This window comes from Anguilla anguilla, chromosome 1 (genome assembly GCF_013347855.1).
Source record: "Anguilla anguilla isolate fAngAng1 chromosome 1, fAngAng1.pri, whole genome shotgun sequence".
Classification (NCBI taxonomy): domain Eukaryota; kingdom Metazoa; phylum Chordata; class Actinopteri; order Anguilliformes; family Anguillidae; genus Anguilla; species Anguilla anguilla.
In genome coordinates this window covers 13939435-13962890 of record NC_049201.1, presented here as the reverse complement: position 1 = coordinate 13962890, position 23456 = coordinate 13939435, and the positions used below count along the sequence as shown (strand labels likewise).

The 23456-nt window shown below is 46.6% G+C and overlaps 1 protein-coding gene across 4 annotated transcripts; it reads right to left on the bottom strand.

The window, feature by feature from the left end:
- Window positions 1–1558: 1558 nt before the first annotated feature.
- On the bottom strand, window positions 1559–22901 carry lrrc9 (leucine rich repeat containing 9). Of its 4 annotated transcripts, none has more exons than XM_035387448.1 (33): window positions 22762–22901; window positions 22208–22304; window positions 21887–22105; window positions 21371–21511; window positions 21099–21162; window positions 20534–20604; window positions 19553–19735; window positions 19105–19260; window positions 18288–18493; window positions 17351–17482; window positions 17037–17216; window positions 15171–15378; window positions 14918–15050; window positions 14382–14504; window positions 14154–14278; window positions 13673–13870; window positions 13101–13220; window positions 12422–12613; window positions 11721–11846; window positions 11311–11451; window positions 10960–11137; window positions 10215–10435; window positions 9784–9906; window positions 9311–9441; window positions 8841–8949; window positions 8453–8598; window positions 7316–7452; window positions 6559–6776; window positions 5754–5822; window positions 5000–5125; window positions 2965–3136; window positions 2235–2415; window positions 1559–1853 (listed from the first exon to the last, which is right to left on the bottom strand). In XM_035387448.1, the coding sequence occupies exons 2-33, from the start codon at window positions 22262–22264 to the stop codon at window positions 1820–1822; spliced, it is 4620 nt and encodes a 1539-aa protein (XP_035243339.1). In that variant the 5' UTR covers window positions 22265–22304; window positions 22762–22901; the 3' UTR covers window positions 1559–1819. The 4 variants fall into 4 exon arrangements, with proteins under 4 accessions (XP_035243339.1, XP_035243517.1, XP_035243616.1 ...); XM_035387626.1 differs by having other exon boundaries at window positions 9311–9438; XM_035387725.1 differs by having other exon boundaries at window positions 15171–15285.
- Between the last annotated feature and the right edge of the window lie 555 nt (window positions 22902–23456).

The window sequence follows — 23456 nt, the reverse complement described above, 5'->3', positions numbered from 1 at the left end:
GCATTTGTGTGGCCATATCAACTAATGTTGTGCTGACTTACCTCCAAAGATCAATGTGTAACACAAATTAAGTTAATTCTTGGCTCAGAGATGACCTTGTTCAAGCAGCTGGTTTATAATGAGACTTTTCACATTCATTTAGATTGGTGGAAAAAAAATACATAATATATAACGTTATCTCATTATGAGTGGTTGTGCAGTGTATGAATAAACAAGTAAAAACCTCACTGTGAACTAAACAATGGCCCAAAGAAATAAGACATACTGGTTGCTATGTTTTCATACAGGACCGAGCATGCATTTGAGACCTTGGGTGCTCTCACAGAACAAGCTATGCAATTGAACCACAAGACATATTCAGCTGTGGATTCAAGCACTTTCAAGGACCGTAACCATTTTCAAAAAATATCAAGGTCTCATATTCTTTTCTCAAATTAAAACTTTGAGGATTCTGGGACTATGAGAGCCCTGCAAACAGTAGTATTGTGCCCAAAAATGCTTGCGGCCAAAATGGTGGCTTGTAGGGTTCGCTGTGCTAGCTCTGAACAAGACCTAGATTATTATTCTGCAATGGTTGGATTTGTGGTTCTTTGAGTAATTCAAAGAATGGAGAAAGGTTTCAAAAAGGATGCTGACAACAGACTAGAGCCTGTGGTGGATGTGACGCTTCTGGAGGGTCGAGTGAGTGATAGTACACTGCAGACACCTAGTGGTCACAGTCCACAATTACAGACAAAGGTGACCACTGCCCTGCACTTACAGGGTTTCGAGCAAACAAGACAATGCATTTGCTATTTGGTAGGCAACTGCTGCATTATGTGTTGACTGATTAATAAACATTTTTATGACATCACTCCAGGCACACTTCATGTTGAAGACAAAAAGAGAAACTGAAGTCTGATAATGTCAGGAACCCACATTATTAGGATATATGTGTATGGGTTCAGGTTTGAGTCCAGAGGGCAAGACAGCACATCTGTTTCTCTCAATTCCATCCTCAATACCCGCTCAGCTGGACAAGGCCATAGAAAAAAATGATTGGATTGACTGCAAGTTACACTTAATTGCCCATACGCAGGGATAATCTATGGGCCTTTTAGAGTAACTATGTACTGTATCTTAGTTGCTGACAAATCGCTGCATTACAATTCATTCAAGATTACAGCTGACTGTAGGTCGCCATTTTAGTGATAAGAGATTATCACCCGTAGAGAGGTGTGCTAAAGCAGGATTATCCACTTGTCAGGCATCCATTTGACCCAATGAGACAACCTACTTGCATGCCCAGCATCTGTGGCATTTTTAATGGGGAGTTCATTTCAACCGCAATATGAATTTCTCATATTGAGAACCGAGTGAGTGAATCACAGAGCCTATGAAGTCTCAGCTCATATTAACAACATCCAGAGAGAGATGGTCACTTATATAGTCAGATATGTTATGCAAGTCAGAGATTTTTCAACACAGGGACTCCGGTGCAACTATAATTTATGATTACACTAGTGTAACCTATTAGCCTTGAGCTAAAGGCTCAATCAAGAAAGACTGTAAAAAACTGGAATTTTCACTTAAAATTTTCTTTATAGCACTTCCACTTCCACATAGGTTTCATGTATCAAATAAACATTAATAAATAAGTAAAATTCAAAAAGTGTAACAATGAACATGACTGGCCTAGGACTCCTCATTCTCCTTTATGTAACAGCCCATAGTGGGGCCCCACAGCCTGAAAGAGACAGAGCGGGGGCTCCAGGCATCGCACTAACTCCAGCCTCTCCCATCGGACTTGCGCTTTGGTACTAGCCCTGTGGTTACCGTGCTACATCGATGGTGGTTTGGAAGCACTCTGGCACCTGTAATGACAAAAGAAGTGAAAAGAGCGCCCCCTGCTGTTACACCTCCACACACTACATGTGTGCAGTGCGAGAAACACTGACACGGTCTGCTTCAAATATGTGCCTTGCTCATGACTTAACGAAAACCAAATGCAACTGTATTGTTAATCAAGAATTAAGAAGCCAAGGTAGACAGTGTGCGTGACTGTTACGTTTCACTCCCACAGTATTCCTTGTATGTATTATATTTAACAGGTGAAATTAAAGAAAAAACATACATTTTATTTCTACTCAGATAACGGTCATAGTCCCTGTTCACCTTGCCCTAAAACTGAGGAATAGCTGTGAAACACCCAGAACACGACCGTGTTGTTTACGGTCCATTGTAGCGTGACCCACCTGCCGTCCTGCTCTTGCTGGTGGGGGTACGGGATGACGACCCTGTGGCCGTTGGGAAGGAGGCATGTGGTGGGGAGGGCCACCACCCCTCGGAGCTGTCGGAAGGCCATTTCTGGCGGGCCACTGCGGCACTGCGGGGGGATGAACCCGCCATTTTGCTTCTGCCTCCCGTTTGCTTTGTCTTTGAGGGAGAAAATGAACTTTGGGTTACAGTTGTGAGTTTGAGCTAGCAGGGTACGCAACGGTGATGTTTACACTGTCCGTTTTTATCAGTGCTTTCTGGGTCTAAGATGATGAAACAGCATAAATATAACCTGAAATGTAAACATGAGTTTTCCCCAAAAAATATATATGACATCACACAGAATATTTAATCTCATTTTCACTCGAGAGGATTTTGACGCATTGAGGAGATTTCAGGAGAGGTATGATCAGAAGAGGTATGATCAGAAGAATGCCATTCCCTTTCTAAGCAATAAACAACCCACCTGCACAGGACTGCATGTTTTACACAGAGGGCACAGGTAGAGTACAGGAGCCTCATCCTCTAGGGAGGCCACCATTTCCCAGCGAGGTCGGCAATGCTGTGCTGGCTACACCCGCCCTCTCTGGGAAACGCTAGCTTCACCATTGGACTCCAAGCTCAACTCAAACTCAAACCACAATTTTTCACTGAGGGCAGAATAACCGCCAGTTTAGTACAGTTTAGCGGAGGGGACGTGGGACTGACGTCTGGGCGGGTCGCTCAGCGGCGCCTCCTCCAGGCCGAAGGGCAGCTGTCCGTCCTGCCCCAGCAGGTGAGGGAGCGCGATGGTGGTGCTGCGCAGCGGGACGCCTCGCGGCATGAAGGGCAGCAGGCAGGGCACGTTGGCCTCCGGGGCGGCGCTAGTGGGCAGAGAGCACTGCGCCACAGACGCAGGGGAGAGAGCGTCAGCATCAGCGCCGCAAAGACTCACATTACACCAAATCCTCTACACCCGCGCGGATGAAGGGCTACACTCGACGGATTTCAGTTCTAAACACATCTGCTTTCACTGAAGAGGCACATAAGAAGCCGCATGCGTATTTTTATGTCTGGTCCAAGGACAAAAATAGGCTGCATTTTCTTCATAATTTGCCAAGCGTAGAAATTTATTTATTTATTTCGCGACAATGGAGTCAATAGACTTCCTGGCAATAACGGGAGCGGAAGAAAGACCTTGACATTTTGAATTTATGAAGCGGGCAGCCAGTCGCACAAAGGAAAACACCCTTCTGCGATGCAGTAACTGAAGCTCCCACTGACCTCTGCCACGGCGGATTTCAAACTGGAGAAGGACGCGACTTTGAAGGGGGGTCAGGGAGACTGCACATTCCTGCTGAAGGAAACGGTCGACCGGCCTCACGAGGAGGCCGGCTGCCAGCGCCACGCGTCGCCGCGGCGGCACAAAGCAGCCGCGCCGAACCCGCGGCGCCGTTAATCAGCCTGCCGGATCGCATCGCCGCGAAACAGCTCTCAGACCTCTGCCTCACGCGCGCGCGTGCGGGCTAGAGCCCACGGCCCGCCGGAGCTCTCCGCCGCTGCGCCAGAACCAATCATGGATTAACGGCGACACTTTAGCGCTGACATGATGACAGAAGCGGAGCCGGGGGGCGTGCTGGGCGAGAGAGCCAGGGCGAGGGCGAGGGTGTAGCAGAGCGGGCCTTAATGAGCAGATCTGCCTTACCCTCCGCGGGCCCATATCCACTTACCGAGCGCAGGGCCCGGCTGACCCCGGCTAATAGGGCTAAAGCCACGGGTGCATTATCGGCAGGGCGGATTTCATATCGTCACGGCGATGAATTACTGTTCTTAATTCACTGCAGGAGCAGCATTAAGGCTGGCCCATCTCCTGTTAGCAGGAGCTCAATTTATAGAGGCGGGGCTTTTTTGGTGGTTGTCATTTATCGATGTGGAATGATACTGTATGTCCTTATTAAGGTTTTCTAAATAAGACTTTTTTGAGGACAGTCTTGTCAGGAAGAACGATTTCCAAGAAAATACAGAAATAATATTTGCTGGTAATATCAGTGTGCATTTATACAGTACGTGTTTATATTACACTTGTGTATGATAGAAAAATGATAAACAGAACTCTGGTTGGAGACAGCATGGCACACACAATCACTCCTACTGGAATGACAATTCATAACAACTGAGTACAATATATACACTGCAAAGATGCAAGGTTTCAGTGCTCCTGATGTTGAAGCGAACAAAAATATTTCAGTAGAATTACACTCAATCTGGCATGCTTAATAATCTCTCAACACCCTTATTCAATGCAGTTACAACTATGGTAAATGGTAATGGACTGCATTTATATAGCGCTTTTATCCAAAGCGCTTTACAATTGATGCCTCTCATTCGCCAGAGCAGTTAGGGGTTAGGTGTCTTGCTCAAGGACACTTCGACACGCCCAGGGCGGGGTTTGAACCGGCAACCCTCCGACTGCCAGACAATCGGTCTTACCTCCTGAGCTATGTCGCCCTGTATAATAACTATATTATACAACCAATGACATATAACTTAAAATCATAAGAGTGTAAAATATTAATTTACTTATGGATCATAGGTGATGTGAATGCTCAGTCCTATAAACAGGTTAACAGGTTAATGCTTTTGCTACAAAGATCACCTTCACCATATTTCTGACACGTTCAGTTGTGAATAAGCAGTGGCCAGCTTTCTCACGGTTAGTAAATACACTTGGTAGAGTGTAAGTGCTGCTGCTGTCCTGTCGCACCTGAGTCTCAGCGTAGGCCAGCTCTGCGCGGGTCCTCTCCTCCAGCGTCACGGCCGTGCCATCCAGCACCTGCAGCCGGGAGAGCCGCAGCACCACCGAGGACCGGTGCTGGGAGCGGCGGGCCACCTAGGGGACAGCGGCCGTCAGTACGCCCCCCGCGGCACATATTTTGAAAATATACAGCCTTTTTAAAAAATATAACCTTTTTGGCTGGACCGCAACAGAGGGGCCAGCACTACAAACGCGAATGTCTGCCCTACAAGCTGAGTGAGTAACTGAGTGAGTGAGTGATGAAGTTACACCATTGGTCGGCCGGATCACGTGTGTTAGGTCCAGCCATATAATAGGTTTTAACCTGGTCTCGTCAACTTATGATGTGGGTTCTGTGGATGTCTTTGCTGGGTGGGGTCCCTGGCTCAGAAAAGATTGAAAGCCCCTGCTTTAGTGCGTGAGCTTCATCACAGAGTGGAAGCTGAGGGGGACCTCAGGTGTATGAGATGACAGTACAGGGAGTTCCCGCTCAACAAACTGCCATACACTGCAGCAGCTTCACTCTTGAAGGGCTCCCATGTCCTACAATGTTACAGTGGGTCTCCACTGACCACAGTTCTGTATAGCAGCGGTGCTGTTCCAAACCTTATTTTGCTGTTCAGAACTTAAGATGCTAGAGAGGGATCACAAAAGCAGGCCTGAACACTGCAAGCAAGCCTGCAGGGTGGAATCCAGGCTTGGTGTAGCTGAACAGAATACTCACAGGGTTCCCCACCACAGACAGCTCGGTGAGAGAGGGGAGGGCCTCCAGCTTGTCAATCTCAGAGAGATCCTACGGAAAGACAGACAGACGCAAAGACGGAGTCAATCCCCTTCCATGCTGCAAAACGGAAATTTCACTCTTATCAGGCACAGAATCTGCTGTAATCTTCGCGTACATCCATTAAAACCCCCAGAATTCCCTGTGGTTAGTGAAATGGGTGGCATAGATTTGTGCGCGACCTCTGGATAATCTGACAGGAGGTGCACACAAAGGCCGCTGCCGTTCTCTCTCCTGTCATGGCTGTCGCTCCTCACTCGTTCTCTAACGAGCGACGTGCCCCGAAGATTACTGGCTTTTGCCTTTCAATTAAAAGCGAAGAAAAATAACTGCGGTCTGATTGTGTTTCCTTTGGTTTTCACACCATCTCCTCACCTTGCACTCTGAACTTCAATCAATGTTGAAATTAGATTCATAGAATGATAGAACATTAAACCAAGGTAACTACACATACTGTAGGCTTATTAATTCACTGCATTGTGTCGAGTCCAACACAATAAAAAATAAGACGCCTGCAGGTGAAAATGTGTTTTTAGTAGCCAAAACTCCTACTAGATCAGGGCTGCCCAACCCTGTTCCTGGAGCTCTACCGTCCTGTAGGTTTTCATTTCAACCCTAATTTGGCTCACCTGAGTCTACTAATCAGCAGCTCAATAAGATCTGTAGCTGTTGAAGCTTGATCTCCAGAAACAGCCCTGTACTGGGCGGGAGCGCAGTCACAGGTCCACAGCGGTGTGCGCAGCCGTACCTGCAGCTTGTTCACGCCCAGGAAGAGCCTGCGCAGCTGGCCGAGCGGGTGCAGGTTGCTGAGCTCCCGCAGGCGGTTCTCGGTCAGGTGGAGCTCCAGCAGGACGCCCTGGCCGCTGAACGAGGTCTCCCCCAGGGCCTTGATGCGGTTGCGGTCCAGGGCCAGCTCTCGCAGCTGCAGCAGCCCCTCCAGCCCCTCCACCTGGGTGATCTCATTGGCTGTGAGGAGAGGACCGGGGGCCAATCAGCTCCGGGGCTGACAGACAGCTGTACGTCACTCTGCAAACCCTGTTCTCTCCTGCAGTAGCTTCTGCTGGGCCCACCGACAGTAAATATTCAGGGGCTGGTTTCCTGTTTATTCCTGTTTATCGCTCACGTAATACGCTTCCAGGGTTTCAAGGGAACAATGCTGTCATTTTATATTTTGTATTTCCGAATTTTTATCGTTTTACATTTTATTTTAGTATTAGCTATTTATTAGTGTGACTGTTCAGTTTCAAAACGTTTGAGCCTTTGCAGTTGAATCAAATTTACAGAGAAGCTAGAATGTGGACCAAGTGACTATAGTCAGCCCGACCTGTGGCTTATTGCTTCCCTGCTCTGGAGCACAATACACACAACAGCATACGGAGAGGAAATGATTAATATATAATTCCTACATACGGCCTGCCAGTGTGACTCATTCATTCGGCTCTTTGTTCGCCTTCTTTCTGTGCCAGTTCTTCAATACCGGTATTTATACGCGTAAGCGCCCTTACCTTGGAGGAAGAGCGCCTTGAGATTGGTCAGCCTGCTGAGCTGCAGATTGGCCAGGTTGGAGATGCCATTGTGGCTCAAATGCAACACCTCCAGGTTTGTCATTAGTGGCTCCAGGCTGTCTCCAGGGCCCGCATCCCTAAGGAGGAGGACAACGAGCGACCGGCGCATTAACGGCTGGCCTCTTCACCTGCCCATTCAGCTACACTCGCAGGTGCACCCAAGCAATCAAGGGCTGACTCACAAAAGAGGCAACCTCGGGGACCTCGGCCTGTTCTGCGTGAGTCAACAGTGGCACGCGCACACACGGAGTCACTCTGCCCCTCGGTGGAGGACAGCAAGAACGACTCTCACGACCGACACATCGCACGCGTGACCCAGTATCTAAATGTTTCGACCCGTCCATTCAATGTTTAGACAATGTTTCAACCTTGATTTTTTTTTTCTCACATTCAAAACAACTGACTACATGCGACGCAAATTTCATTATTCGGCTGCAAAATGAAACCATTACAGCTATTATACATTGTAATGTGAAGCCTGCTTCAATGTCTATAGAAGTGATTAGCTATTCAGTTGAGGGAAAAAAACTGAATTTTATGTCTTTAAAGCCAATAATGATAGACGTTTTTGGCTTCAGTATGGAAATATTGGCAATAAATGTTGTAAAGGCCGCTGTACTGCAGTAATGATCTATTCAGTTAAGAGTACAGAACCGTACTGCTGCATTTGTTGCGATTGTTGAAACATCCTCTGGCAGTTCACAATGGCCGCACACGCATATAGACCCACTGAGGTGCGCACAGCCAGGCGCCTGCTCCCTGTCACTCTGCAGTCCACCAGCTGAGCCGCACAGACTGCGGACTCGGGCCAGACGCAGGCCTCGGATTAACTAGAGGAGTCCCTGGCGGCTGAATCCACTTTATGAACTTCAGAGGCTGACCTCATCCTGCTTCTCAAGGCAGAAGATGGTGATGAATACCTCCCTGGCCTTTGAAGTGCTGTAACTAATTACACAGCGCAGACTTAATCACCACATCCAGCCTAGAGGGATGGAACCCTACAGAAGATAAAAATACAGATAAAAGGTGACGTGTTCTGCTTCGCTTTTTGCGTTCGCTTCTTCGTTTGATCGGTACCTGCTGCCCTTGGACATGGCCTGCTGCCCGTAGCCGCTGGAAATGACCTTATGGTACAGAATCTGCCTGTTGGTCAGGTGGGCCTGGGCCTGGGCCTTCTGTCTGGGCAGGATGGACTCAATGTGGTTGTAATTCAAATGCAGCGCCTGCACAAAAAAGCACGGAGAATGTCTGTTCATTAATTGTGTCACTGTCCAAATACTTATGCACTGCACTGAATAAAAGAGATTCTGAAGGCACCAAACCATTACCGGTGAACGCAATTTATATGATTCATGGTGGGATTTGATCCAGAGAGGAACCGAGAGAACAGACAGGGGGGACTGGATTTAGGGGACTTTAACCTCTGGAGTGTGGCCAGGGCTGTGAAAGGTGACCCAGTACACACCTTGATTTTGGGTAAGTAGACGAGGCCGCTGAAGGAGGTGAGATTGTTTCGCTCCAGGTTGACATGCTGTAGATTGCTGAACAGATCTCCAGGGGTCAGGTCCACGGTCCTGCAGGGATACATGATGCAGCAGACATCTAATTTCAGCTGCGTTCATAACACGTATTCCCCCTTATTTCCTTTAGGTTTGCAGGTGAGCTGTGCACCCATTGAGCTAGAGGACTGGACTTTGGGAGTTTTCATAGGCACACTGCAGGGGCACCAATCAACTGCTAGACAACCGAAACCCCGCCTCCCCAGGCTGCACTGGGGTTAATTACATGTGTGGATACCACCACCAGCATTTTATTATCTCCCATTTCCTACAGGATCAAATACTTTCATCTTCTGCTCCAGTTCTCCATTTTTCTATCCTTGATGGAACTGGATGTTCTTTATGTCATGAAAAGACGGAGTGGTCTATTAAGCACCTGATAGAGGAGGACTGCACGTCCAGCTGGGAGATGTCTGAGTAGTTGGAGTGACCCAGCTTCTCTGTCACCATGTCAAGAGTCAGCCGCCCTCCAAACACGTCCTTGGCGTTCTCGCACTCCGACGTCTCCTTTCAAAAAAGCACAGGGCACCTCAGTGTGCAGCTGTCTGTTAACCCTTTGAATAGCAGGTTTTTCGGAATTTTTTCTTTTTTTTCCAAATTTGAATTCAGTGTTCTAGAACTCAGCAACGATAGTTACATCAGCATTAGAATACTCAGTTAAGAACATTCTAATGACATATTTGTTATCCTACACTATAAAGGGTTAACAGCCAGACCACGTCCACCACTGGACAAAGGAGAGGAGCTGATCCAGTTTCTCTCCTTCTATTTGATGATCAGCACCAGCAATCCTTTATGGCAGTTCATTTAATATTGATACATCTGTAATATGAGAGAAGAGACACTCACCACTGCAACCCCATCCAAAGCCTTGAGAGAGGGCAGGTGGAACACCACGTATATTCTGTAGTTTTCCTGTTTTTCCACCAGAGGATTCCCATATAGATCCAGGATGATGAGGTTTGTCAGGCTCTGTAGAAAAAATGTTGTTTTGACTTCCATATACCACGTCACAAATACGTTTCTCCTAACAACTTCAGCAATCTGAAGTTTTCATTACAAATCCCATATCCCACAAAAAGGGGCCACTTTCCTAAATCTTACACAGAATCTTCATATTTAACATTTGCAATTTTCTAGTCTTGAGTTTGTTTGGATTTGAACACAAGTTGCTCTCTGCTCCATATTGCTCACTGCACAGCTGTACAGGCAAACAGAAGGAAAGCAGTGGAGAATGGCACGTTGACCTGGCTCTGAGGGGAGACGGTGTGGGGCCTGACCTTCAGGTGATAGACGTCCCTGGTGGTGGAGATGCGGTTGTTGCCGATGTAGAACTCGAAGAGGGAGCGGGCGCGCTGGACGCCCTGCAGGGAGCTGATGCCGTTGTTCTCCAAAGACAGGAAGTGGAGGTTGGGAAGCCGGTCCAGGACGCCCCCGTCCAGACTGGTCAGCTGGTTCCCGTTCATGCTCAGGCGGGTGAGGCGGTGCAGTTTGGACACACCTGGAAACAGAGAGGCCGGCTCTGCCAGTCACCCACTGTGGCTTCATTCTGCTCCTTTCATAGAGAACTACACGTGCCTCAGCTCTAATGAACAAATCTAACAAGTCATATACACGCCATTGGGCACGTATCACTTTGATACTGAGCTCGCTCTTGAGGCCAGTTCAGACCAAAGATTCACGGCGAAACAAGCTGCAACTGGTGACTTCGCAAAAGAGTCTCAAAACTCATGGTATGCACCATTCTAAAACTGAACCGTTCCCACCAAAGCGACCAGATGAGACTTGTTTATGGTTACCATAGCAGCGATTCTCTCCATTTCCTTGTTTACAGTTCCTTCCTTGTTGGCTGCAATACCCATCTGGCAAATATGTAGGTCAATATAGCAAAACCAGACAGTAGTAGCGATAGTGAAATGCTTGTGGTAGCAGCAGTACTGCTAATAAAAGCAAGGCTTCGTAAACACGGGAGCCAAACATCCGTTCCTTTGGTCTGAAGTGGCCTTCAGAGGCGCTGTGTCTGACCGTCCATTCTGGAGATGTAGTTGTCGTTGAGGGACAGCTCCTCCAGATGCTGGCAGCTGTCCAGCCCCTCTGCCTTGGTGATGTCATTGTTATTGAACGACGCCCAGCGCAGGTTGACCAGTTTGTCCAGGTTGGTGAGCCGAGAGAGCCTCTGACCATCCAGGTTGAGGGCAGTGATCTAATCCAAAGAAACACACAGTCATTTCTCAAACCAAACACAGTGTACAGACCAGTAGCAGAGCCTATGCTTAATTGGTCACTAAATTATTAGCCTGTTATAATGATGTAAATGGCTGAACACTGCAAAGGCAGTTTTCCACACAGACAAACCAGGCGGGGAATGAGGCTCACCTTGGAGGTCCAGCCCGGTTCCAGTAGGCCGCTAAGGTCCCAGGGGTTTGGGCTGAGCTGGGTCAAGAGCTGGGCCGCAGAGAGGAGGCTGAGGCTGCGGGGCCGGTCCGGGTCGGTCCGGGAGTGGGCCAACAGGGCAGCCTGGGGGGCGGTTAGCAGATGACCTCATAAGCACTTCATTACATCTTCCTTCACAAGACAGCTGAACAAACTCCTCAACCTGTCTGAAGGAAACACGATCATATGTTTGAGTAGCTATGGGGTGTGCTGGGTCTTATCCGGTAATGTAATCTTCGGTTAAACCTCAAGGACTCTCCTTGATTATTGCTCATATTTTTCCTGATGCAGTAATGCTGTCCTTACGCACAGTGCTCACGCTCAGCCCAGCAGCAGGGAGGCTGCTCTCTGACCTGGTTAATTCTGGAGTCAGCAGCAATCTGCACTGCAGCAGCAGCCTCCTCCTCAGTCACCAGCTGGTCGTCCAGGTGCGTGAGCGTCTTCAGGCGGCCCAGCACCGTGGTCCGCACCGTCCCAGGCTGAAAGGCATCAGCAAGGGAGAGCTTGTGCGTGTGCCCTTGTGTGTGTCTGTATCTGTTTTTCTGTGTGTGTGTGTGTGCGCGTGTATGTGTGTGTGCGTGTATGTATGTGTGTGTGTGTTGTGTGTTTGCTCTGTGGTAGAATTTATTCTGTCTTGTTGAAGTAGAGAAAGAGAAAGCGAAGCACCATCTTGTCCGAGGTGTCACAAATTAAGTGTTGTGAAATGCGGCCCATTGTCAGATGATCTGTAGGTGTGGCCTCTTACTTTGTGCCTATGAATATATTTTTAAGTGAACTGTGCCAGGGATTGTGGGGGAAACTGAGGGGCTGTAGTGTGATGATGTATTTTGGCGTGACCTCTGACCTTGTGTCAGGGATTGTGGGGGATACTGAGGCACCGTAGTTTGGGGACATATTTGGGTGTGACCTCTGACCTTGTGCCAGGGATTGTGGGGAATACTGAGGCACCGTAGTTTGGGGACATATTTGGATGTGACCTCTGACCTTGTGCCAGGGATTGTGGGGGATACTGAGGCACCGTAGTTTGGGGACATATTTGGGTGTGACCTCTGACCTTGAGCCAGGGATTGTGGCGGATGTGGAGGCGCAGCAGGGCGGGCGCATGCTTTCGCAGCACGCTGGTCTCCTCCCTGGTCCGGCTGAGCTGGTTCCAGCGCAGGTCCAGCTGCTTGAGCCGGCCCAGCCCCCGGAGGCCCTCCAGGGTCACCAGGCGATTGTGGCTCGCATCCACAAACTCCAGGTTGGGCTGCACACCACACACCCAGGAATACCACAGACTTCACTGACAGTCAACTGGCAATACTTCATAAAGAGAAACATCTCAAATCTTCTGCAAGGGAGTTGACAGTTAATACGCTTCAATAAAGAATATATGATTTCTACATTTCAAATAAACAAATAAATAAATAAATAAATAAAATTTAATCTGTTGGTATGTACATCTTGGCATTTCCTTATCGAGATAGAGAAGAAGCAGAAGCAGCTCTATCAGCACAATGTGTGTGAACAGCAGCTGTTTAACGTAAAACAATTCAGCACTGCCTGAGGCCAGATTTTATACACAATCTGTGTGTCTGCAGATGTGCTGCAGTAGGCGAAGCAGCCTAGTTCCAGTTTTCACCATAAACGGGCTGGAAGGAGACACCTGAGAGTGCGTGTCTGTAACGAGGGGGGAGGGGCGATGGGGAGAAGCGCGCAGATGAAGATGGAGGACGGAGGTCACCGCTCCTCACCATATGCGAGATGTCGTCCAGATGTGTGAGCTCGTTGAAGCTGACGGTCAGCCGCCGCAGGGCTGTGAGGCGCGAGATCTCCTTCAGCCTGCTCAGGCTGTTGCCATGGAGATTAAGGACCTGAGACCAAGAGGAACGAAGGCCCACGTCCGTGACTAACATGCTATGAGAGAACCAGCTCACGCAAATTAAAGCACAGTGGCATTCCACTGGCTAATTGTAAAACACATGCCTAGGGTGACTTAGTTATTATAGTTCTTACTATTTACACCTTCTATACACACGGAAAAAACCTGTTTCTATATTTTTCTGCTTCCAACAATGAACGTCAAAAGAACTGCAGTGTTCCTTCAAGATATGAATCTACAGGTACGCACTGGAGACCAAAGATCTACGGACCACAACTTCATACTGCAGGCCATGCACACACCCATTCACTCTAAAGACCTGGTAACACAGATACACCGTCTCGGATTTGGGCTGAATGGACATTCATTTTCAATAAAGCAGTAAACGTGCGCATGTGCCAACAGAGAGAGGCTTAAGCGGTGAGAGATTTAGGGAGATCTTACGGTGATCTGGCTCAGCACGTTGGCCCGGGCCACTGCCAGCAGGGCCTTCTCATCCAGGCTCGGCATCTTGGGCCTGGGCTGGAGGACGGGCTCCATGCCGAGGGCCTCCTCGTCCAGGCTGGCGTCCGGGGAGCACTGGGCGGATACCTCTGTGTTGCTGGAGGGCTTTTGCTCCAGGAACCCGCACTGGTTTCTGTCCTGCTCATGTTACAACAACAGGAGCAGAAAAAAGTCACACCTACATCAAGCAAGATGACTTTCCTGAGGCACAAGAGACCATGGGCTTGATTCACCAAGACGTTCCACACACGCAAAACCTTTTAGCATACACAAAACCTGTAACATGACCAATGATTGGTCAAGGTATTTGTTTAGCACCAATCATTGGCTGTGTTATTAGTTTTGCATGTGCTCAAAGGTTTTTTCCCTGGTAAAAATCCAAATGCACAGTCTCACTTTTTACCAGAGAGACGGGGCGCACCTGAGTGACGTAGTCAAAGTCGATGAGGTACTCTGGGAGGACCAGCTCGTGGTCGAAGACGTACCACTGGCACTGGCGAAGGCTGCACTCACAGCTGTTGTGGTGTTTAGCGGAGCAGAGCTTTTCTACACGCCAGGCAGTGGGCAAAGACAGAGGAGAGAGACGATTGTTTCACCGTAGTCAACAACTGGTGTCTGGGACACACTTTAAACCCCCCCTCCCCCACACCTGAGTCCTTTCTGGCGCTGCGGAAGACAGAGTGCACTTTGGAGTACTTTTCGGGGTCCACTTCCACCCCTTCCCGAGCTGACGTGCTGCGTCCCAGGAACACCTTGGCCACCAGGATCTGGCCTGGAGAACACAGGGACAGGTCTCTCCTAATCCACAGGCTCCCAAACCAGCCCATCTCAAGATACCCAAATGATTACCACACTATAGCTAAGGACCCCCATGTAAAAGGATCAACTTGGGATGTGTAATATACATTGTATATATGTATATATTCATGTAATATAGAGATTTATTTTCAAAAAGGTTCTTGTACAATTTCCATTTTTAATACATTACAGTGAGATTAAGCACAAATCTAATGCATGACAATGTTATGCAATAATTACAAGCGTGTGCAATCCAGACCTATTTTATCCGAAAGTGTAATACATAATTCATTAAATATGTAAATATAAGCCAAGTGTTTTGGAAGCCATGGCACCTCTAAGAGTGTTGATTATTTAAAGAGGAGCGGTGTGGGGTGGAGCACAGACCGTGTCTGAAAGGGAGGGAGTCACCACAGCGCCTCCCCCTGGCCCGCGCCTGTTTGAGCGCGTACTCCATCCTGAGCTTCTCACACACGCTCAGGCTGTTGGACAACGGTACGGCCCTCTCTCTCCCCAGAGCCTGCAGACACACACACACACACACACACACACACACAATCACACAGGGTCCAGACGCTGCGCCCAAATGCCCCCAGTGCGACACGCCCTCACATCCCCCCCCCCCCCCCGGCAGCGGCACCTTGTACCCGTCCGCCGTTCTGAAGCCTTCCTCGGGGATGTGCAGGAACTCGTTCCCGTCGGTGCGCTCCGGGTCGTACACGTAGAACAGGTACTCCAGCCAGCGCTTGTAGTTTCTGCGCGGGAAAGAGGAGGGAAGGGGAAGGTCGGAGGAGCGCTCGAGCGCAGAGGCGTCCTTCACAGCGTCTGCTGAAACCACCACACGGGTCCTGACACAGAATTTAAAAAATGCGGCTTGTTTTCTCCAGAACTGAAAACATTTTGTTCTCAGGCCATTCATTGGCTTGGAAACTGTTTGAGATCCACAGGGAATGGATTGCTGACATGATGGCCGCGTGCTGAGAGATTTTCATAATGGACAGAGAGCAGCTGGACAATTTCATAAATGCTGGAATATTATATAATTCTGATGCTGCTAGAGCTGGCAGAACCCATCGATCACTACTTGACTGACATGTGATCTGACCCCTTGATTTTACCGGAGGCCTTTCTGCCTGCGTTTACGGAACAGTTACTGACAGTATAATGTTGTACATAATCATTTCTGTGCTTTGATGACATTTCAAGAAGTGAACTCCAAAATCCCTTATTTTACAGCTAATTTTATTCTAATGGCTTGTCACCTTTTAGGATTACCATAAGATGATATTGATAGTATTACATACATAAATGCATTCATTTATGATTAAACTGAGACTGAGTCATTCATTGTCTGTGTATCACATTCGAAATATAAAATGCATTTATTCAGATTTACAAGAAGCTTTGCCCACGTCGAAATCAAGGAAGTAAACCAGCGTCGAATTAAACATCTGAGAAGAACTCTGACTCAGAGAAAAATAAAGTGTTAATGCTTGTAGCTCTCTGGTGATATAGCAGGCTATGAAAGAATAATGTTAGGCCTGAAGCTTTTTACACATTCTATAATTCATGACTGACTACAGTTCCTGCAGCAAGCCACTCGGTCAGAAAAAATATAGATAATATTTCCATTAGTTTGTTTGACACACAGAGATTGCAAGATGGTTCACTTAACCTTCCACTCAAATTATTCACATACTGTCTCTCCGTGCCTGTTGGTTTTTTAATGGAACCGGTCCCTCTAATGCTTATTTTCACCTCCTGTGCTCAGCCTCATTGGACTTGCTAATTTCAAACATAAAATGATGAATGCTATGCTGTCTTTACGCATTTCACTTGTTTGATTCAAAATGTATAAACAGTACCCCTAGACCTAGAACATCTTAACCTAAAAATTTGACCAGGGGCAACTGATAAATCATTCCAAATCATTTCCAGTACAATTTTTTGAATCTATCCAGAGATCTATTACAAGCCTCCTATAATGATATAATAATGTTAGCCAATTATGCCCAAGCTGCTGTAGTTATGTAAGCCTGAAGTAGGAATATGGATAAGCAGTTCTCCCTAATGAGGGCTCCAATTCTGAAATATATTCCAGAACTCCATGTGCTGTGAAGCCTCAGTTCAGAGGCAGCAGGGGAGGGGCCAACGGCTCATTCTGTAGCTGCAGAATGGTGACACTGGGGTCTGCACAGCTTCTCAGAAAGAGACAGCATTAGCTCACGGTGCGCAGCTGTCATTAAAAACAGTGTACACGGAGCTCTGGCACACTCTAACCACCTCACCACCACTGTGAAGGTCTCCAGTATCTACGTCTAACATAAATGATTTTGCCAGTGTGGTTTGAGCAGGGATTTGTAACTGTCAAAACAAGAGAGAACTAGCTTTCCTGTGAAAAGGACCAGGCCTTCTAGCACAGGGCACTAACTCCAGCTCTAATCCTGGCCCCAGGGGAAGGGACGCTAAGCGGTGTTAGCGGTGTTAGCGGCGCTCGAGCCCTCACTGCGAGAAAATGGTGGACTCATCGCTGGCCAGCAGGACGTGCAGCTTGTCCTCGAAGCGCAGCCGCAGCGCGCGGTTGTGGATGCGGATGATGCCGTTGATCTTGATCCCGGTGATGCCGTGGCCGCTGAAGTCCCAGACGCAGAAGCGCGACAGGACGAGGTCGTAGCAGGAGCTGAACCTGCAGGGGGCCGAGGGCGAACGGCGAGAGAGTCAGGAACCGTTCCCCGCACAGTGAGGTCAGACTGGCTAAATTACGCTGAGCTCTATTGACTGAGTGGCGGTTGTGGGCGTCGTGTCGGTCAGGATGGGTACCAGGGGTCAGAGGGGCTGCCCTCCTCGAAGCGGATGTTCCCCACCGTCTCCAGCTCCATTAACAGGAAGTGCACCATCAGCTCCTTCCTCTCTGTGGCCAGGGTTAGGCTCTGCTGGTGATGGGTCTCAATACTGCAAGACAGAAGCACTCACACAGCTCCACAACAGCCTCAGTTCAACCCAAAAGTACAGGGGAAACTAGTCCAAAGCAGGCATCAGCATCAAAACCTCATTTCACCAATTAACTATTAAAATACCGCCCTTTAAAATGTCCTGGTACAGTAGCTTTACAATTTAAAAAAACTTTTGGAACATAAACCAGTGACAAAGAAGGGAGTCGCTCTCATACTGTAGATGAATTGTGGTAGATGAAATAAGGACTCAGGGTCTGGCCTCGGTTATCTAGTCCCAGTCCTCATTATGTTTAGTTCTTTTATCTCTTCTCTAGTTTCTGCACAAACCAACCATCTGTTATTTCATGTCCACAAAAGGCTCTGACAGTAGGCTGGAAAGGAGCTCGCAGACAAAAACAGAAATGCTTTCAGTGTCCTTGCTGAGAAGGTGAAGCACAAATTCAAATAAAAGGCACTTTTGTTGACGGACCGTCTGCAAAGGCAATCCAGATCTCTGGACTGCTTTGACAGAATGTCTAAGAGCATTCTTCAGACTAGTGGCAGAAATATTAATGCTGCGCTATACACCGACACATTCATTGAGTTATTTCCAAAATGTTTTCTTTTCTTGTTTCTGTCTGTTATTTTAGAGATTGGTCGCCGTGCTTTGGATCCAAAAACAAAGCTAAGTATTCCAAAGGCTCAGGCATTCAACATCTCTGGGCCTAGCATGCATATGAATGTTTAATAAGACGGTGTGACTGTTGTCTCGGGGTTTGTCTCTACGCTGTCTCTGCAGCCCTGACTGATGGGCTCTCACTCACTCCTCCAGTCTCTGCATCCATACTCTCAGCCTCTCTTTCACCGCGCCCAGTTTGCAGTGGAGTTTGTACTCCAGCCTGGGGTCCCTGGTGATGTCATCGGGCGCGGCGTCGGACTCGCTGGCTTCCTCGGCCTGAGAGGAAGGGCCGGTCTCCCAGGTGCGCGCAGACTTCCTGTGCATCTGCACCTCTGCCAGCTCGCCTTCCAGCTGCTCGTTAAACAGAGTAAGCAGTGCGCTCAAAAGGGACAGTGCAAAGAATATTATTAACATATGTGATTTCAGCTGAATAAGTTCTTAGTTGAAAACACATATACTTAATAATATTGCATACAATCATAGTTGATAATTTTATTGAGTTAATCCAAGGAATCTTTTTTTGCGTGGGTTAGGAGGCTGACACTCACAAAGCAGCCTCTTTTTCAGTTAAAGCTACACTCCAGAACACCTGAATCTGCTAGCATGATCACTGATTTCACTTTTTTTATTTTAGATTTACACAACCCACATTAATATGAATATTTTTCCCCAGGGGAAAAGTTGCACATTTGGAATATTAGTTGTGAGAAGCACAGCAGGAACAAGCAGGAAGAAACCAGAAGTACAAAGTCCAGCGGTCAGAAAGTAAAAGTCTTGCCATGTGTTTCTTCCTCCCATCAACTCAGCCAGCAGATTACACTAATCAGTTCCGCCTTCTGCCTGAGAATTGTGCTAACTAGCAAATCCAAGTGATCAGAACAAAATACTGGGGAGGACTTTTACTTTCTTTTCCACCCCTGGAAGGACCTGCAGTGACGGTGACGTGACTGTGCTACACCCACCTGTTTGAGGGCGTAGCTGAAAGCCCTGATTCGCTCCTCTGGCAGCTTCATGAGTTTCTTCTTGTGCTCCAGCAGTTTGGCCTGTGTCTTAGCCAGCTGTCTCTGTGCAGACTTCACCCGCATATTGTAATACATCATCTTCTTCATCACAGTGGACTGGAAAAGAGAAACCACATCACACGCCACTCATCTGGAATAAAGCAAGTCTCTACAGGGGACCGGACTGTGGACCGTGGATACAGGATTACTAATACAGGCTAACCCATCAAGCAAAAAATAAATTCCAGAAATCTGAGTTAAAAAGTGGCTTCTGGGACTGGAAGAGCGGCCTCAGAGTTTTTTTGCCTCAGAGTGGAACTGCACACCCCTGGTGTTCCCATTAAAATAAGACTTTACGGGAACGCTAATCTCCGTCAGCCGAGCTGCCCGCACGGCGCTGAGTCCTCACCTCCGCCGTGTCCTTTATCTGCCTGTTGGAAACGTAGTAGGTGTCCAGCCTCTGCAGGCCGGGCATGTGGTAGAGCACGTGCGTGGCGTAGTTACACAGCAGACACACGGGGTTGGGGACGGACTGCGGGTCCTTCAGCCCCAGTGACGTCAGGCTGGGAAGACGTGCCAGGTGCGTGAGCTCCTGCAGCACACAGGTTATGCACTTTCAAAGCAGATGCTCCATTTAAAGACTTGCACCTGCATTCCTTTGACTGCACATTTATTCTTGTCAGAGCACCTTGACGCTACAGTACTGGGCTGCTTTATACTTTAAAAAGAGAGGATTCAACATACTTATCATTTCACAATAAACACAGCATGCCTCTATTCATCTATTGTACTGTGCTTGGGGACATCGATTTATAAGATGCACAATATAGCCTACAGTGTGCTCCTAAACATACACAAAACCCCTCCTAAGTCTGTTATTTGTCTGCTGAGGAAAAGGCATGTGAATTTGACTGAAATGTATTATGCGTACTCCACAATGTGCAAATTGCTTTTGTATTGTTTGAAAAGAATTACAGTTTTTTTTCTTAAAGAAGATGACAGACGTGTTACATTGTGGTGATGGCATTGATTGAAAAGCAGCGCCTTGCTGGAATTTAATGCCACCAAAATTAGCAGATGTTTTCAAAATGGCCTCAGATAATCACCCTCCCGCAAGGGCAGATTGATTGCTGTAATAAGATCCTTTAAAATAAAAAGCCTGGAAAACATTGGCATTCTTTGTATGACAACCAATCAAAAAAATATGTAACATGCTGTATGGCATTTGGTTTTCATATTGGTTTTCAGATCAAAGAAAAAAATTGATAATCAAAAGGAAATAACAGCTTCTGGGAAAACAAACCAAATGCACATATTTGTCGGGGAAACAGCTCGTTTAGGCCATTTCAGCCAAGCACAGATGGTCTGAAATTAGATCAATCATACATACCTTAAAGGAGCTGATTTTATTTCCTGATAAATTTAGATTTTCAAGCCCAGAGTTACAATCAAGACCGTGTCCTGAAAAAATAATTTGAAAAATGTGATTCTTCGGGTTACGTAAAAGAGACAACATGAACAATCAGCCCGTGGCTTCATTTAATGCAGCCAATACATCCATCAAAAAGATTTGCTTGCAGAAATATTGACAGCCACTCCTATTTATTCTGTACATCCTGCTGGTAATTAAATCGACATCATGGTACACAGACAGCATAAAATGAATTCATTTAATTGCAAACCGTTTATTTGCCTTTATTTATACAGGGAAGGTTGACTGAGTATGCAACCTCTTTTAAAGCAATGCCCTGTTAATGGTCCCCTGAATACCCTAACCTACATGTCTTTAGATTATAGGAGGGAACACACACGGACACAGGAAGAAAATGCAAACTCCACACAGAAAGGCCAAGGAACCAAGCACCATCTTGCTGTGAGGTGACAGTGCTATCCACTGCACAACTGTACGACCCTACAGTGCACAAATAAACTGTACCACAAAATTATGAACCTACCAATTCTTTCAATAGCGTTGTCAGCAAGGTTCAGTTCTCTCAGATTTAGGAGAGTATCCAGCCCCTATGCATGGCAAAGAAAAAAAAATCACTGGAACATGTACTGCATTCATTTCTATAGTTGTGTATGAGAAGCAGAAAACTGTTCTCAAAGCACCTCTTTTGCATTAAGAACATTTATCACAATGGTACTTCACATGTGATCAGATGTATGCACTATGGTTATTATATAAATGAAAATACTGATGAAAGTGGCTGGAACATAAGCTCACCTCAATGAGAGTAATGCAGTTGCTGTTGATCCATAAGACCTCCAGGCTGTCCAGCATTTCCAAGTTTTCAATCTTACTGATCTTATTGTCATAAATGTACAGCTTCTGTAACTGACGGCAAGTTTGGAGTCCAGAGACGTTCTGCAACAGCAACACATAGCTGGTTTAAAAATGGGCCTACTTCGGGAAATAGAGCTTTGCCACATTCTTACAATCAATGTACCTGTGAAAAGAACCACTCCTGCATACTGAACACAGTAACAGTGTCCAGATACAAATGGCTGAGGTGAGGTAGGAGAACACTTTCATTAAGGTCTGTCGTTATCAGTTGAGAAGTGGTTACCAGGTGCAATGAACAAAACACATCACAACTTAGACATTGAATATTACAATAATACTGTCCCTACTTGACATATTTAGATTAATCCTCTGACACAACAGCTGTGATCTGGGAGTATTATACATCAAACTCGCTCTGGTATGTGCTGCACAAATAAACCAGAAGGCCACACTCACCGTCAGCTGGCATTCCACTACCCAGAGCTCCTGAAGCAGAGGGCAAAATTCCAGGCCCTCTATGTGGCTCACACTCTGGCCCACCACTATCAGCTGGCTTAGCCTGGGGAACAGGGACAGTCCCACCATGCGCGGATACCCTGAGAAAAACATCTCCAGAGACCTGATGTTGCTTCCATCTTGGGACACCTTCTCATAGGATATGCCGTTGCTAATGCACTGTTCGGGAGTACAGTAATTCTATATTGAGCATCACACGCATATTTTGTCAGAAATCACTGGCCGGGTAAACATCACAACTCAAAAGTTTTGACGTCGTACCAATTCCTTGATGACTTCTTCATCACTGGTGGGTTTTTGCTTTTCACTCTGGGTCATGATTTCCTTTCAGGTGACATGTATTGATGACACGGAGTTCCTGTACATCAGACTCAACATTTTCAGAGGGAAAGGATGTGAAGTGCAACTAGTTATATTGTTAGGACATGTTTTGACAGGCTGAGGTGAAAGTTGGATACGCCTCCGTACCACCTTACCATTTTTAGTGTTCCACACCTAAGTTAGCTATAATATCCTTAAATTACTTTAATAAGCTTAATTGTCAACATAATTTACCTCGCTAATTATCTATGCAACAATAGTTATTTCATTTTAAAAAACAAGAACTTAGTTATCAAAATTAGCATGAACTCGTCTAGCAAGTAAATAAAATAGCTAGGTGTAATTGGCAGACAAAGTTAGCAAACGTTAAGTTGCTATCCACCCAATTAGCTCTAGTTAAGCTAGCTTATATATGTCTTGCAATAAATGTATTACTTTGAAAGCTGTAAATAGTTTATTACTTGGTATAAGAACGCGTAATGTTATCTACTTACCGTTTAATAATGAAAGTCATTTAATTTTCATAAGTGATAGTAGCTAACATAGCTAGCTATCAGGCTAGCTTACGAGCTACAACATTTCTTATGCAGTGTTTATGTAGTTAACTACCCGTTTCTAGGGAAGTCTGCGTCCCGTTGCTCGGGAGCCATCTTGGTTTTTCTTCGGATTCGTCGATTTGTCTATACTGTAAACAGCCACAAGAGGACGCTACGGAACTTTCCTACAAGTGGTGTACGCATAAATATGCGGTTAACGGGCAACACCCCCAAGTATTATCTAAAGTCCATGAAGTACATATTTCATGTCAAATGTAGTGCTGCATCTCTTAATCTCAATAGTTCAACAATAATAAATGCACTTTAACTAAAATATTTCATACTTTCGATACAAAAACTAAATAAATTCTGTGAAATGTAATGCCAGTACATTACTCATCTGCAAAACTATGCAAATACACGGTGTATTACTGTATGGTAAGTTATCGGTATATTTGCATTCTGTTGTTTCAAAATAAATAGACAACCGACATTTCGGCGCTTTGTCTTATAAATTAACGTTAGCTGCCTAAACTGAATTTTGTTCAATTTACTTTAAAATATTTAAATTAATTAATTGATATAGACTAGGTGTCAGTAAATATGTTGTTGCACTTGCTTGCATATGTGCAAATTGACTGCGATAAGCGATA

What these genes read in the sequence shown, in the direction of transcription:
- lrrc9 (XM_035387448.1), bottom strand. Translation starts at nt 22,264, where the DNA reads ATGACCCAGAGTGAAAAGCAAAAACCCACCAGTGATGAAGAAGTCATC. An exon ending in TGGACGACATCTCGCATATG is followed by an intron (nt 12,614 to 13,100) that starts GTGAGGAGCGGT and finishes TGTGGTGTGCAG; the next exon opens with CCCAACCTGGAGTTTGTGGA. An exon ending in TGGCCTACGCTGAGACTCAG is followed by an intron (nt 3,137 to 4,999) that starts GTGCGACAGGAC and finishes TCTGTGGCGCAG; the next exon opens with TGCTCTCTGCCCACTAGCGC.